This window comes from Oxyura jamaicensis, chromosome Z (genome assembly GCF_011077185.1).
Source record: "Oxyura jamaicensis isolate SHBP4307 breed ruddy duck chromosome Z, BPBGC_Ojam_1.0, whole genome shotgun sequence".
Taxonomy (NCBI): Eukaryota; Metazoa; Chordata; class Aves; order Anseriformes; family Anatidae; genus Oxyura; species Oxyura jamaicensis.
The window spans coordinates 15,672,352-15,687,811 of NC_048926.1; the positions used below are offsets into that span (position 1 = coordinate 15,672,352).

A 15,460-nucleotide genomic window follows, 5' to 3' on the forward strand; every position below is an offset into this window, starting at 1 on the left:
GCCGGGCGGGAAGGAGAGATTAACAAGCCACCAAGGACCTGCTGTAAGATTTTGACATTTTTAGTGGCTTGTGACATATGACTTGTGAATATAAGCTCTCCTTCAAAACCAGAAAACAAATCTATTTGGATAAGGAATAAAAAATATTAATAATAATTTAAAAAATCACAAACCAAGAAACTGTGCTGCTACAAGGTCATGTTAACTAGAATTTATTAGCAAGGTATTTATAGCAAGGTATTTATTGGAACAAGAGAATGAGATAAGTTTTTTAACTGACTAAACTCTAAGATTATTATTAGATATCTGGAAGTTTCTCACATTTGTCATCCTCTACTTGGGTAAAGCATATACTATGGTCCTCCTGGAGGCATTAATCTCACATGTCCAAATAATGAAATAACACAGATTTCTACCTATTCACAAGATGTTTCACAATGTGAGAGGTTTTACATCATAAACTTGATAAAGCAAGCTCTTGGAGATTCTTACAGCAATAGGTACTTAAGGATTAGATGTGAAAATGAGTGCTCATTAGTAGTTAGGGCTGTTACAGATTCTTCGGAAATTTAATCTTATAAAGTACATCATCATGCAATCTACTTTTGTATTATCAGTAAGCGTCTGAGTGTACAACAGGATTTTTGCAGGTAGAACAGCCATAGCCTGGTACACAAAACACATCTATAAATGAAAAGGTCATATATATGTTTATGTTTGACTACTGTGAAAAAAAGAAAGTGTGATGTGGCTGGTGGTCTTACAGTAAACTATATCTGCAAATGATTAGATCTCATGCACTGGGAGGAAGAAAGATACTGAAACTACTAATACAAGATACTTAGTTGAAAAGTCAACAACATTAACATTAAAATATGTCAGACTGAAGTTTATTCAAACACGAAAACTGTGTTCCCATCCCCATATGGACTTAATGAGAAATTAAGTAACCTCAGCTATAACTGGTAACCTCAGCTATAACTTCTTGTATTGACCACAAGGTAACAGAAAACAGTGAGAAGTTTTCAGGTATTGTTTTTCCTGCTCATCATTACAGATACTTTTTGAGTCTGCATTAGTGTGTGAGCACAAATACACATATCCCTTATATCTGTTGCTCTCTTTTCAAGGATTTAAAATGGTGACTAAGATTTAGAGGTCCCTGGATAGAAGACCTAACATTTCCCCCACCAGTCCAGCAACAACTTTTCTTTTAAAACGTTACTGCATTTAAAAGATCAGACAATACTAAAGATCTTTCTCAATATAAGCACTATTTCATATTTATATATATATATATATATATATATATAATTTATTTCATTTTGGACACAGCAGTTACTATAATTTAGTTTGTATTGGATGACTAGATAGGGTTCGTTATGCCCTGAGTACTGTTGAAAATCTAAAAGGTTACATTTTGCTGACCTTTCTGATCTACTGTGTACATTAATAAAACCAGCAAAACCTAAAAGGAGAGTTCCACAAAAGAAATATTGTGGATATTTTACAATAGTATTTGTCCCCAAATCCTCATCTTTGCAAAATGTTTCCTGTTTCATAAGCAGAATCAGCTGGAAGCAAGTCCACAAATGCATGTGTGGCAGAACTGAAGGAATAAAGCAAGCATGGTGAATTTTGAGCAAATCTGGATAATGCTTTGAGAAATTATTTGGTGTGTGGTCTGAGGCAAGAAGCCACAGAGAGGCGGAAGTTAATCTTATGTACTCCCCAGCTGCAGATATGTCTTTTTCAGAGCAGACTGCAGCAGGAGACACAGAAGAAATGACCAAGAGACCAGATTAATACCACATGAGCCAAGTGTCAGCCTCATTATATGTGTTTTCACTAGAGTTGAAAAGACTTTAACTTGGATGGCTGTCATTTCAAAGAGAAGTTGTGACACGTAAAAGTAACTGTAATAAATTAAACTGAAAGAATAATGTCTGCGGCACCAAAGAGAAAATATCTATAATAAAAAGAAAGGTAGGAAAGATAATAATAGTAATAATAATAAAAATCCTGTATCTGTACTCCGAGACATAACCAACATTTCAGAGAAATTAAGGCAGTGCCAAAACTGCATAATAGGACCAAATATAAAAATTATTAGGCAGAAATCATGTTCAAATTTCTTTGACTGGTAGTCCTAACAGTGAAAAGAAGTGAAATAAATTGCTATTTTAACTATTTAATCATGGAAATGATATAGATCCTTGAGCTGAAACATCCTAATGTTTAGACCTGTAAAATAAAATCAGGGTTGATATCCCTTAAGGTCATAATGGTCATGGAGCACAACCAGATCTCAGCTCAGCATGACAGAAGGGCAGATCCAATTTGTGCCTACACCCATGTTTTTTCAGAAGCTATTTTGCCATTAACTTTTCTATTATGCTATACAAGTTTATTGAGTAATCTTGACAGTGCTTGCAAGAGAAGCTATGGAATGTTTCTTTTCCAGTGGAAGCTTAAGTTTTTGCTGATCAAAGGACAAACACCTAAGTCTGCTGGAGTTAAGAAGCAGCTTACCCTTTCCCTTCTATAAAGAGGACAACACTGCCCTTCCTAAAACCCAAACATTTCTGTAAAAAGAGAATCATTACCGTCCTGGTGGGCTTTTTTTCTTTCTTTCTTTTTCTTTTTTCTTTTTTCTTTTTTTTTTTTTTCCTGGCACTCATCAACGTGTTACAGGTGTGTTTCATAAATAATGTGTTTTCATAACACCCTTGGTCTTGGAAGAAGTATTACTACCTTGATTTTTTACAAAATTTTTATAAACAGCAAGGAACCAAAGAGAGACTAGAAACAAATACATGTATAAATGTTGGGGTACAATGGACAAAAACCGTATACAGAACCTGATATTTCACAATAGCTAACACTCTATGACACTTCAAAACTCAAGTTTTACTTCCTATAGACTATCCTTGTGCCAAATTGTTCTGTCTTCTTCCCTTTCCCTTTGAAGTAAACAGATTCCTCGTCTGTGTTGCTTGGCTATCAGCTAGGGGAGCATGGAGAAATCAGAAAATTATGCCCTGGATATCTTCACCTCTTGTGCTGAAGGATGTGAGCCTTTAGTTCTTCACATCTTCATGTCATTATTCCAGTCCATATGCTTTTCAACCTTGTTATGATTGAAAATTCCATCATAGTCTTAAAGAATGTTTCAAAATTTTGCATGAAAATTTTCTTCCTCAAAGAATGCTGGTGCTGGACCTTTTCTTCCAGCCAGTTTATTTGCAGCTCCAAGTAGTAGCTGTTCTGTAAAGTATTTCATCCACCTGCAATGAATTTCCTCATCCCAAACCTCTTATAATGAGGTATTTTACACTTGCGTTACTAGTAGCAATCTTTCTATGTCTTTCATATAATGATCTTAAAATGTTTTTAGCAATGTTTTTAGCAGCATCACTGGGTTCAATCTTGTAGCTCCTTAATATACAATTTTCTCCAGCTTTGAAGCAATCAACAGTCATTATTCTTGACTGGTTTATGGAATATGAAAAAAGAAAGTACCAAACAGTACTACTAACTCCCATGAAATGTACAGAGTTGGGTTGCAATTCCCACCATCAAGGTCATTTGCACATGTGTTTTGACTATAGGAAACATTGTCATTGCCAGGATTAATAGATTGCTAGTTTACAGGATCTCAGCATATCCCTCCATCTTCCTTGGCCTAAGACTGTGGCTGGCCACAATGCAAAAGAAGCAAGAGAAGCAGTAAAAGTGCTTGAATTGAATCCATTCTGGGGCATAGAAAGGGCATGATTTGCAGCTCCCACTGTTAACTTTAATAAATTTTGTTATGGCTCCTTAAGTAATTTAAACTGTTTGTGTGAGCTCATGAGTTATTGGAAGCAGAGGTAATGCTGTTCTGTAAATAAAAAGTAATAGTCATGAGAGTAAATGTTTCTATCCATAATAATTTGCATACTTGCACAATATGTACCTTCATCCAGTATCTTCATATGTAAGCATAAAGGCTGAAATGCTCATTTCCTTCTATTAGTTACATGCTGCTCACTTTTTGAGATATTTCTGTCAGATGTAGGTAAACTACTAGATGAAGATCTTGGAATGTTTAGGATGTCTGTTTGTACCTCAGAGCACCTGGTGAAACTCAGTTTGTATGAACATTCTACTCCATTTTACACATGGTTGTGTCCCTTGACCAAATTATCTACTTCTGTCCCAGATACTCAGTAATGGTAGCAGCAAAACTGCATGTATATCTCTTACAGAAGGAAATTATCATTTCAGTTCATAAGAGCCAGGTGAGCATCCAGATACAGACCTTGAAGCAGACTAGTAACAAGTGGCCACCACTCAGCTCAGACAGCTAGCTCTAGTCTCTTTCTGTTGCATCTTTTCACGTTACCATTAGTTTTGCAGCTATAAATTCTCATTGTGATTACTAGCAGTAGCGTTTTGACAAAGGAAAGGTGTCCTGTTATCAAGATATGGGCCATGCCCACCGTGTTGATTTCCTTGAGAAAAGGGGGAAGGATACAGTGATATTAACTAAGGTTAAAGTTGCCAAAGGTTTTAGATTCTTCATGTGGGTGGGAGAGGTACTTCCAGATCAACATGGTTTACCCTTTTTAATGTCTACCCCCATGGAATTCCATAGAGAAAAAATGATTATCTGGGAAATACGCAGTGAACAAACCTTGTTCTGTTGAAGTCAAAGACAGTTTCAGTGAATATCAGGAGGCTTAGCATCTCCTAAAATGTTTTTAAAAATATCTGAAAATGTGGCACTAAAACTGTAGTCTTATAAAACCTACTTCATTTTAAATACAGTCATCCTGTGTTCTTTCACAGAGCATATATTCCTATCATCACTGTAGTAACGAATAGTTATTGGATATACGAGCTTGTAACTATGTAACTACTTCAAATATTAAAGATAAGCTTATGAAAGATGACATACTTGATAACACTAAACATATCGGTCATAAAAAATAACCTATTCCATCCCCCCCAAATTAAAACACTTAGAAGTCTAAGGATATATCAATGTCCTTCAGGTGTATGTTTCTCATACCAAATATAGTGGATAGTGAAAAACTAGCATAGAGAAAAAATGAAAAACAAACAAACCAGAACCCCAGTTTTTTTCTTCTTTAACACTGGTTTGTTTGTAGCTGCTTTTCTTACTCCCAAGGGCCAAGTATGATCACCTTTCTGCTTACAAGTAGTCAGCACTGATTTTGACACTAGGAATAATGTATGCTACTAATCCTCTTGAAGAGGATAATCTGATGAAGAGAATGCCAGAGCACATACCAAATCATATTGACAGAATAGGGTTAGAGAAGATACAATGGAAGTGGGGGTTGGAGTGGGGAGATTTTATAATTCAACATTGATTGCACACTTTTAAACAAATTCAACAAGCACCTTGATGAATTTTCAGCTCCATAGGTTCAGGAAGTGAGAAAATTGATGATACAGTGAGATAAGATGGGGCAATTCAATGGCTTCACTACTGCCAGAATGGGTAGCCCACTTTCCTGACTCCCACGTATAACATATGCTACCCCTATTTCTTTCTTGTCATCCTTTCTAGTGTTGTTCTGGCACTCATCACATTTCCCTTCCCCTTCCTCTAATGCTGGCTTGGTATCATTGATTTATTCCCAACCTCCACTTAGCACCACAACTTAATTGCAACTAAAGAGCATCCTGAATGCTTCCAAAATGCTTTAGTGTCTCCTCCCCAACTCCCACACTGACTGCAGCTTGCACAGATGTGCATTAGGAACCTGAAAGAAAATTTACTTTCCCTTTATTTCTATGCTATGTTTTGAACCTCTACTATCAGTGGCAGAAGGAGGAAGAAAAACTAGACCCGTCAGGTCCCCTGTTTTCACCTCTGCTCCCTATGTAGGAGGAATCAGGAACTGCAAAAAAAAACCACAATTTTGTCTTTCACGTGTTTTCCACCATGAAAGGAGCAGGCATCATATTGCTTTACTAAATTAAGGTTTATGAAAGATCTGATCTTTGTTTTTATATAAAATTTATGAGCACTCTTGTTTATAGTATCTGTAGCCTTTTCCTCTCTTGCACAATATCAGAAATTGCAGAAAGGGGTTGGGGGTGGAAGGAATGAAACTTTTTAGTGTAATTTCAACATTTCCTTTTTCTTGAAAGTCAGCCTCAATGCGTGTGAAAATTCCTCTTTAACTGTAGAAGATATACACCACTGACAGATTATTTAGAGGTAAATGTGAAAGGGAACAGGCTAATAATTCTTTAGGCTAACTAAAAAATATGGGAATGCTTTACAGCTGACACTGTGAGTATATCAACCAAGTAATTGGATGCACGTGTTAGTAGCAGTAAAAAGGCACTGTCCAGTTGTCCACCTTACATGGGAATCTACTTTGAGTGTATTCTTTGATTTACTGTTGCAATTAGAACTGAATGTTCAAAGAAAGAACACAAGTAATCTAATTTAAAAGCAAAGAGTGCCTTTAAAGCTATTATTTAGTGTGTGACCAGGCTTACTTGCAACCATTTAATTCCCCTGCAACTTCCATTTGTTACACTGTACGTATGAAGTAGCATAACCAGTTTTAATAATGCATTAATAATTGCATTTAATAATGCAATTAATATACATCCAGTGATTAAAATATAAACTATTTTTTTCCTCATAAACCTCCCCTTGAAGATATTCATTTTCTTCATAACCACAGAGAGCTTTCCCATGCTGGATTTTTAAAACTCCGTATAACAGTGTTTCTTGTCTCCCTTTTACTATGTAGTAACTAACAGAAATATTTTACAACAAATTGGCCTTAGCAACAAAAACAAATACTACAGATAGGAAAGAATCTTTCCAGGTCACAAAACTTATGCTTGCAAGTACCATTATGAATTCTTTGCTTTCGAGGTATCTGAACAATGAAAGGCTGTAAGATATGAAAGTATTGCATCAAAATAAGTTGTTGAAGTAAAGGAAGGATTTATATATAATATAAATATCATATTATACAGTATATAATACATATTATATTTATATATAATGCATATAATATATAATATATTTATTATATAATATATAAAATATATTTATAAATACTTATATATTTATAAATACATGCAATTAGACTAGTATACTTCTACATACCTAGTGACCAAGACACATATATGTGCTCAAATTACTCAATGCATCCTCCATTTCTGATCTGATATTTAGCTTTCCTTAGCCCAAAGTGAGCAAAGCTTACTTCCATAGTCTCATCAAGTTGGCATTGGCTGTTAATGCTGATAAACCTTCAAACTATTTATGCTCTTAAAAGTGTCAGAAGTCGCTAGATGATAAACCACAGAATATTAGGATAAGACAGTTCAGTGTCTTATGGCAACTGCAAGGAATGGTACCAAGATGTGCACACTGAAATGTCAACTCAGTGCTGTTTTGGGAAAGAAAGAACTCTTAAGACCTTGATTCAGAAAACTTCAGAAAACTGAGGAAATAAACAAAAACAAGACATGGAAGGAGCATTAGAACAAGTCCCAAGCTGACTGAATTATTTGATGACACTATTGCTATCATCCAAATATCAGGCTTATAAATAAAAATGCAATACTGCTTAAAAGGATCATTTTTTTTTCCCATTAAGAACCTTCCCAATGTGATTTTATTACTCACTCAGAGGAAAGGTCAGGAAACCTCCGTGAGAGGAGATGTTTCTCTATGCTCATATAAGTACCCACAGTTTTTAACTTAAGACACACAGATTAACAAGATTTGCTAACAGGATGGTTTTTCCTTTTCTGAAATGAGAGGCTCTGTGGAAGAAATGAAAGCTCCCCTATTGCAGAATCTGACTGAACTCCCATTTGAAGTGAAAAGACCCCTACTCACAGACACAGCTCAAAAACATCTGAAAGTCATCTTAACATGCTTTATTTCAAAACAGAGGATCTTATCCTATGAGTGAATGCATCCAAGATGTTTCAAAAGTGTAAGCACATTCTATAGCGCTCACTCAACGAACACCATTTTCAAGTGAAGTTTTGACTGAGCCATACCTGAGAATCATCCCATTAAAACAGCAGCTTGGCATCTCTAGGCCTGTATGCATCTTGCTCTCACTCTTCTGAGGTTTTAAGGACCTTAGAAGAGTTTTTTTTTTTTTTTTTTTTTTTTTCCCCAAGAGGTTATAAGTTAGATTTATGAAGACAAAAAGACTTCTTACAACTGTATATTTTGAACAGATTTATGACAGGGCTACAGTATCAGCATGGAGGGTCCACAAGGCAGGAATGCAGTAAGGGTAACAGGAGAGTGTCATGTAGACATTAAATAGTACAATTCTTTCCACATTCATAAATCCTAAGTGCCTAAGGTTGTACACAGCTGGTTATAAATTACGTAACTGAGTTCTGCAGGAAAAAATAAATAAATAAAAATAAAGTGAGAAATCATCTCCATAAAAACATAAATTTAATACTAAAGAAATACAAGATTCAACTTACTTCACTGAGACAGCATTATTTCATATTTTAAGTCATTTTAATTGGTAACAAAATAAAACCTCTTAAAGAGTAAAACAACAAAACACATATGACTACTAATTAGTCTTTAGAAAAACAGAGAAAAGTTCTCACATTAATTTACTAACACCAGCTTGTGAGGAGTTGATAAACCCAAACAGCTAGCTTAAGCACGTCCAGAAGCAAAAGAATGTATTTTCCCAAGTATTCTAATCTGTTTTGAACTGTACATCTGAGATTAAGGTACCAACAAAGCTCTGAGGTATACTCAAAAAAATGAATATCAAACTGAGTAACCTTAATCAGAACACTTTTGTTGTTGTGTGTGCACAATCAAATATATACTATAAATCTGTATTTACATGTCATGCATACACTTAAAACCCTCAGTAGCAATGTTCAACATTTCTATCAATTAGAGTCATTGTCTACAATCTTTTGGCCTACAGAGCAAGCCTTGAAACTTTCTTGCTATTATTCACTATATTGCTAATCTGATCCCACACTGACTATAGCAAAACCAAAGACTGCCAAGGACTTAGGAGATACTAAAGACATTCATAAAAGATAATTGCATACTCAGGGGAAAATCCTGGAGTAGGTTAGTTTGTGAGCTGTAGATAATTATTTCTTGCTTGCTCTCAGTGAAAACTCTTGTTCTGCTACTGCAGTGCTTTTGCACTGTTCGGATTAATCCACTTTGGATGCTCATAAGGCCAATTAATAGCCTCCCACTTGGTGTAAGACCTTTTAGCTTTGCTTGACCTAAACTAGCCCACAGAGCTGAGGACCCAGCCCCTGTCCACCTACTTTGAGCAGAGGTGACAACAGACAGTGTCTGTGCCGCCATCTACCGTAGGTTTTGCATAGCACTGCTTAGTCCAAAACTCGCGTGAATCGATCCAGTAATTCTTCCCTCTAATGGTCAGTCTCAATGACATAGACTACACTCCCTACCTTAATAACGGCTTTACCCTGTAATCCTCACTCAGGCAGAACTCCGACTATAGACTGCACGTTAGCTACTGCTATTTAACCCTCACTTATTGTGTTACCACTCTTCACCTAAGACCTGTGCTGTAAATTTGAAGCCCATGAGATTCTTTGCACTATTTACGGTTGTCTTAAAAGTCGATTAAAAATAACATAACGCTCAAGAATATGCTCAAGTTTCCTAGAAGCGGTTTATCATAAGTATCATGCTGGCCAGTGCATGATGTCCATTAAACCGAAAGATTCACCGTCTTCAAGAAAGCTTTCTAGGTGCAAACCAGGTCAGAATCTGCACCGTACAGTTTTCTCTCCAAGTTTACATATGGCTAAAGCTATTGCTGGTCATCCCAGATGTCAGGTTACAGCAATTATTATTTTTTAATTACACTTTAGAGTTTTTTTTTTTTTTTTTTTTTTTTTTTTTTCCCCCCACCAAAATACTTAAGACTCTAAAAGACCTCTAAAGCAGTGCAGCTGTCCTTGTTCATATACACAAAAGACCCTATCAAGGCAAGGGATTTCACAGCCGTGGTGCTGAGGGACAAGCTATTACTAAAATGTTACTCTTTGAGAACAAAACTCCAGTTGCAAGAAACAATAAAACAAGACCTAAAAAGCATCCTGCTTGTATCTGGAGATACACACATTCCAGCTTTCCGAAATGCTGCAAATTCTCCTAGCTTCCTGACAGTGTGTTCAGAAGCCACCTCTGTTTCCATTACCCTATAGGTAGAGAAAGGCTGATGGAAATGTTCCAAGCAATCAAATTGGAAAACATCTGTCAGAGTAAACTTTTATTTAGTGCAATTTACACAATATTTATAGAGCAAATCTAAGGATGCTGTTTGAGCCATTTTAAAGGCTGGGGACTAAGTTCTATTTTCTGAATGTTTATTCTGACTTTCTCCAACAGTTCTTCTTACTTGACAATGCTTAATTGGCAGCCAGCCATGAAAGCTGTTGTCTAATTACACAACATATCATGATCTTAGAGCCCTACAGATAAGGCTTTACTGCAGCATAAATGGACTTTAAACATTAGCATATGAGAAAAAGAAAATTAGCCTCCAAATTAGATTTCAAACAAAGTCTTGTGTGTCAATAGTCACTGTTATTTGTTTAGGAAAGCGTGATTTTGAAGGAGGAACTTCTATTAAAGATTAATTAGCCTTTAACGTTAAACAGGCTACAATTTAGTGGGTTGGCTGGCTAAACCCTTATGCATGGCAGAAATTTGTTCACATGTAATTACACATTTTAGACTATCTTAATGATACCACATATTTGCATGGAATCAGTCCAGCTAGAGATTGTGGCAGCACTCTGATTACACGGCTAGGTGGAAGTGATGAAAGGCACAGATTTTGTGAGTCACTTGTAACATTTTGCTACACAGACACCCTTGAAATTAAGGCATGGTAAATGTCAATGTGAATGGCCTCAGCCTATGTGCTCTTACAGAAAACACAATTTCACACTGCAAGTTATAGCGAGTGTTAAAGAGGAAGATATAACTGTTTGACTTGTCTTCTGCTAGCTAAAGTGTAATCATTTTGTGTTTAAAGATGTTGTTGTATCACACTGTGTGGAGTAAGTGGGGTTAGAAAGTTACATGCCCTAGGATGATGGTAGTCCTTTCTTCACTACTTGTAAACTCGAAAGACAGGATACGTCTATGTGTAACATAACCATTGGTTTGCATTTATATGAAAAACAACACAAAATACAACATTCTTCACCCCTTAAGTAGATATTCTGCAGATGTGAAAAATAACCAGGATATCACCCAGAATACTCTTTCTGATACACTGACTAGAACTCTAGGAAAAAGGAATCACATCCCAGAGTTACAGGGAATTGTTCATGCACATAGACCAAGAGTAGAAAGATTTGTATGTACATTGCAGATTATGCTACCACTTCTTGGCAAGATCTTGCAGAAATTCATGCATGTGTGCAGCTTTACTCACTGAACAGTTCTGCAGACTAAGTGAGGCTGCTCAGATGAGCATTTACTTCTCTGAATATACAGTTGTCAATTCGGCTCCTTACAGACTGTGCTGCAGGAATATTCTACACAGCATGGCTTTGTGTTTTTGGTGATACGCACAATGTTTACAGAATCTCATTTGAGGGGAATCACTCTATCCTCCTCTGCAATACAAGTTGTCAAAGAAATACAGGGCTAGGACCTAGTTCCACACACACTCATGTGAAATTTTCATCATAGATCTTTATTTCAAGAATTTGTCTTCCTATGAAATATAAAAGGGAAGTGGTAAGATTTGGCTGCCTTGACATCTAAAGCCTTTACAAACATTAAGCATGTGATAAAGTATGAACTTGCCAGGTGGAACAAGTGAAACAGTGACATATGATACATCAGCCATCTCCTCCCTGCTTGTATGCCTGTATTATGGGTATTTAATAGAAATACAGTGGAATTAAAAGTAATGCCTATCACACAGCAGGGCAACCCGCTGAAGTGTTCCGTACTTCACACATTAGCTAGCAGGGGAGCTACTTAAGTCACTTTAAGTTTTTTTTTTTTTTTTTTTTTTTTTTTTTTTTTAAATTAATGGGAGACTTATCCTCAAGTTTATCTGGATTTATGCAAAACAACCCAAGAACCAAGGAACAGTTCTCCACCGGTGAAACAAGTCAGAGAGCTTACTCCAACACTTGCATAACAGAGCTTACTTTTGCAGCACATCCCTATAGTGGGATGCAGTTACTTAAGAGTTACAATGCAATATATTGTGATTTACTACTCTTGCTTCAGTTTGAGACTGCACAGGCAAGAAAACCGAATAAATGTTACATTTCTAGCACTGACAGCTAGAAATGCATTACCAGAAGCACGCTATTACTAAAAACCTAATTAGTACCACAGAAAAGCTGGAAAGTACAGCCATGGAAACCGCCATATGGCTTTTACTTTGAAATCATTTCTTCAAGAAAAAAAAAAAAAAATGACAATGAAATGTGTGTGAGGTCTGCGCGAGTCCAGCCCCAGATGTTTACAATGGGGCGCGGAGCAGCACCGAGGCTGCCGCGAACCCGAGCGCGGCGCGGGTGTCAGCGGAGCTGCGGCGGCAGCAAAAGCCCCTTCCCCGGGACCGGGGGGGGGGGGCGCAGGGCAGGCAGCCGCGTTAGGGCTCGGAGAGCAAAGAGCGTGTGTGCACGGGGGGAGATGGGTGCATTGTTTTAATATAGCGTTCTCATCGAGGCGCGTTAATGACAGGGGATAATGATTTTCAGATTCGGGAGACAATGTCCCCGTCCCCCCGTGCTCCCCTCCCCTCCCCATCCCTCGCCCCCCCACACGCTCCGCGCCACATCCTTTGCAAATCTTTTCTAATTTGCTCTTCTGCCAGGCAGCGGAGCGAGCGGCGCTCGGCGAAGCCATTTGCAAAGCAAATGCCTGCCGGAGAGCGCGGCACAAGCGTGCGGGCAGCGGGGTCCCGGCGGAGCCTACCCCACCTCCGCCCCGAGCCCCCTCCCCGGCCCTTCCCCAGCCGGGGGCTCGGGCGCCGGGTCCGGGGGAGCCGGGGTCCAGCGCCGGAGCCGTACTTACTGAAGGGGCAGTTCTCCTTCTTGGTGCCGCTGACCTTGCCATTCTTCTCGATCTTGAGAAAGTACTTGTTGTAAGAGTAGAGCTTCCTCTTGCGCACGTCGCCTTGGAGGTGATTGTAGCTCCGCACGTGTCTCCCCGCACTGGAAGGAGAGGAGAAGGACGAGGGGAAGGAGGAGGATGATGAAGAAGAAGAGTTGGTGGCCTCCGGGGACAGCATGTCCTGGCTGAGGTCATGGCAGGTGACAGGCACAGAAGACACCAGGAAGAGCAGCAGCAAGCAGCAACAAGGCAGGTGGGAAAAGGCTGAGGCACCATTTGTCAGTATCCATTTGCACATTGTACTGAAACTCTGGGCGCTGGAAAATGTCTTATCAAAAGAAACATACTGGAAGGGTAAAACCTGGTAAAAGGCAAGTGGAGAGCCGGTGGTTGCTGCTTCTGGTTAGATCCCTCTGAGCTCTGATCTGGCCTGAAGTAAGTGCACCAACATCCATAACTCAGGGGACAAATCGCCTCAGAAGTTGCTGCCTTTTAATCCTTCGAGTCCTCCCTCAGAAAAAAGAGCTGTTGGTTTTTTTTTGGGGGGGTTGCTGTGGTTAATCCTCTTTCCTTTTTTTTTTCCCCCCCCCAAGCCCCCCCCCCCCCCCCCACCATATACACACACACTCCCCAACCTGGTTTGAGACTTCCCAGTAGTTATTTTGTTCTCTTCCTCACTCCTTTCTTCACCATCTTAGATGCAGAAAGGTCTGAAAAATAGATGACAGCAAAGTGAACAACAACAACAACAACAAAAAATAATAACCAGCGGAAAGGGGTGCTGGAGGGGATTTTTCACACACACCCCTTTACACACACACTCGCACTCACACTTTGTGGCTTTGCACCTTCTTCTGATCCCCACCCCCTTGCCTTTTTGCAAATCCCAAACCAGTTGCACAACTCGTCCTTTCTCACTGACAACCCCAGAGGAGGCAGTTTCTTTGTTTTGCTTTGAATTCTCCAGAACAGTATTAAAAAAAAAAAAAAATCCAGAGAGAGAGAGAAAGAAAGAGAGGGAAAAATCCCAACTTGTCTCCCCCCCTTCCCTTTCCTTTTCCCTTCCCTTCCCTCCCCCTTTGGTTGTAAACAGGTTGGAAGCTGTAGCCTAAATGTCAGCGATTACAAGTCAGAGGTGGGATGTGCCTCTGGTGGTCAACCCTTATTTGCAGGGGGTCAAGCAGCGGTGGGACATCTGAAACCCTTTTGCAGTTGGAGCGAGCAGTGCCTGCTGCGGAGGGAGCCTCAGGAGCTGCCCTGGCTTCCTCCGGGCAGCGGCGGCGGCAGCAGCAGCCGCCGCTGCCGCCTTCAGCTCGCTGCTAATTGCTCCTAAAGCGTTCTTCTCCTCGGAGTGCTGGCCACCAGCATGGCTTGGAGACTCATGCCTTACTAATTTTCCTGTTTTACAGGCTGAACCAATCCCCTCCAGGGAGGCTACCTTCCCCCCGCGCCCCCCCCGCCAAGGAAAGGGAAGAAAAAAAAAAAAAAAAGAAAAAAAAAAAACCTTGTTTTCTAGCGGAGGATTTTATTTTATTTTTTTGGCAGTGAAGTGCTTGAGAAAGCCACCTGGAGCTTGTTGCCTGCTAGATCTCCCCCTCCCCCTTGCTGGAGGAGGGGTTGGTGGAGGGGCTGGAAAGAAGTATATACTACAGGCAGACCCTGGAAAAGCAGATTATATGCTGGTCGGAGAGAGTAAAAAGGGAAGAGACATAATTAGCTCCTTTTCCTTCTTCTTTGCCAGCTTCCATGGAGGTCTTTCTCCCTCCTTTAATGAATCACTGATTTCTCGCTTCCGTTGCTGAAATAAAAAGTTCACACTTTAGCCTGCTCTTCCTTTTAAGCCTCTCAAGATTTATTGTGTCTCTTTCCCCACCCTCACCCTCCTTGTCTCAAAAGAAATCGGGGCCCTAAATGACCATTTTCTAATTGCTAACATGAGTCATTTACCGAATCACGCATCTGACTTCAAAGCAAAAGGGGCCTTATTGGGATTGCAAAGGTTTCCCCATAAAATCTGTCCGAATGTTTTGCTGTCTTTTTTTTTTATTATTATTATTATTATTATTTTTTTTATTAACTGATGCAGTTTCCTTTGCCAGAAATAAACACATTTTCCATTTTCAAGGCTATTTTAAAGCAATTTTTCAAGCTATTATTTTCCTGGAGGGGCATGTGTTGTTGGTTTTTCCTTTGGTTCTGTCTCTCCTAATGGATTTGTCATTTCACATTCTGAATGTTATGACAGATTCATATTTCTATCCCGTCACCGAACTGTCAACTTTTCCAGTAACTAACAAGCATCTTCCATATGATGTACTATCTTTTAAC

At 38.9% G+C, this 15,460-nt stretch overlaps 1 protein-coding gene across 4 annotated transcripts in view; it reads right to left on the bottom strand.

The window, feature by feature from the left end:
• The window catches only part of FGF10 (fibroblast growth factor 10), a 67,568-nt gene extending 52,960 nt beyond the window's left edge, over window positions 1-14,608 (bottom strand). The window contains exons 1-3 of one of the 4 annotated variants that reach the window (XM_035310286.1): window positions 14,259-14,608; window positions 13,768-13,842; window positions 13,094-13,657 (exon numbers count right to left, since the gene is read on the bottom strand). In XM_035310286.1, coding sequence (XP_035166177.1) covers window positions 13,094-13,430 — 337 coding nt within the window. In that variant the 5' untranslated portion in view covers window positions 13,431-13,657; window positions 13,768-13,842; window positions 14,259-14,608. Of the gene's footprint in view, window positions 1-13,093; window positions 13,737-13,767; window positions 13,843-13,963; window positions 14,201-14,258 lie in introns of those variants that run through there. The other 3 variants (XM_035310288.1, XM_035310285.1, XM_035310287.1) reach the window with 3 other exon arrangements.
• Between the last annotated feature and the right edge of the window lie 852 nt (window positions 14,609-15,460).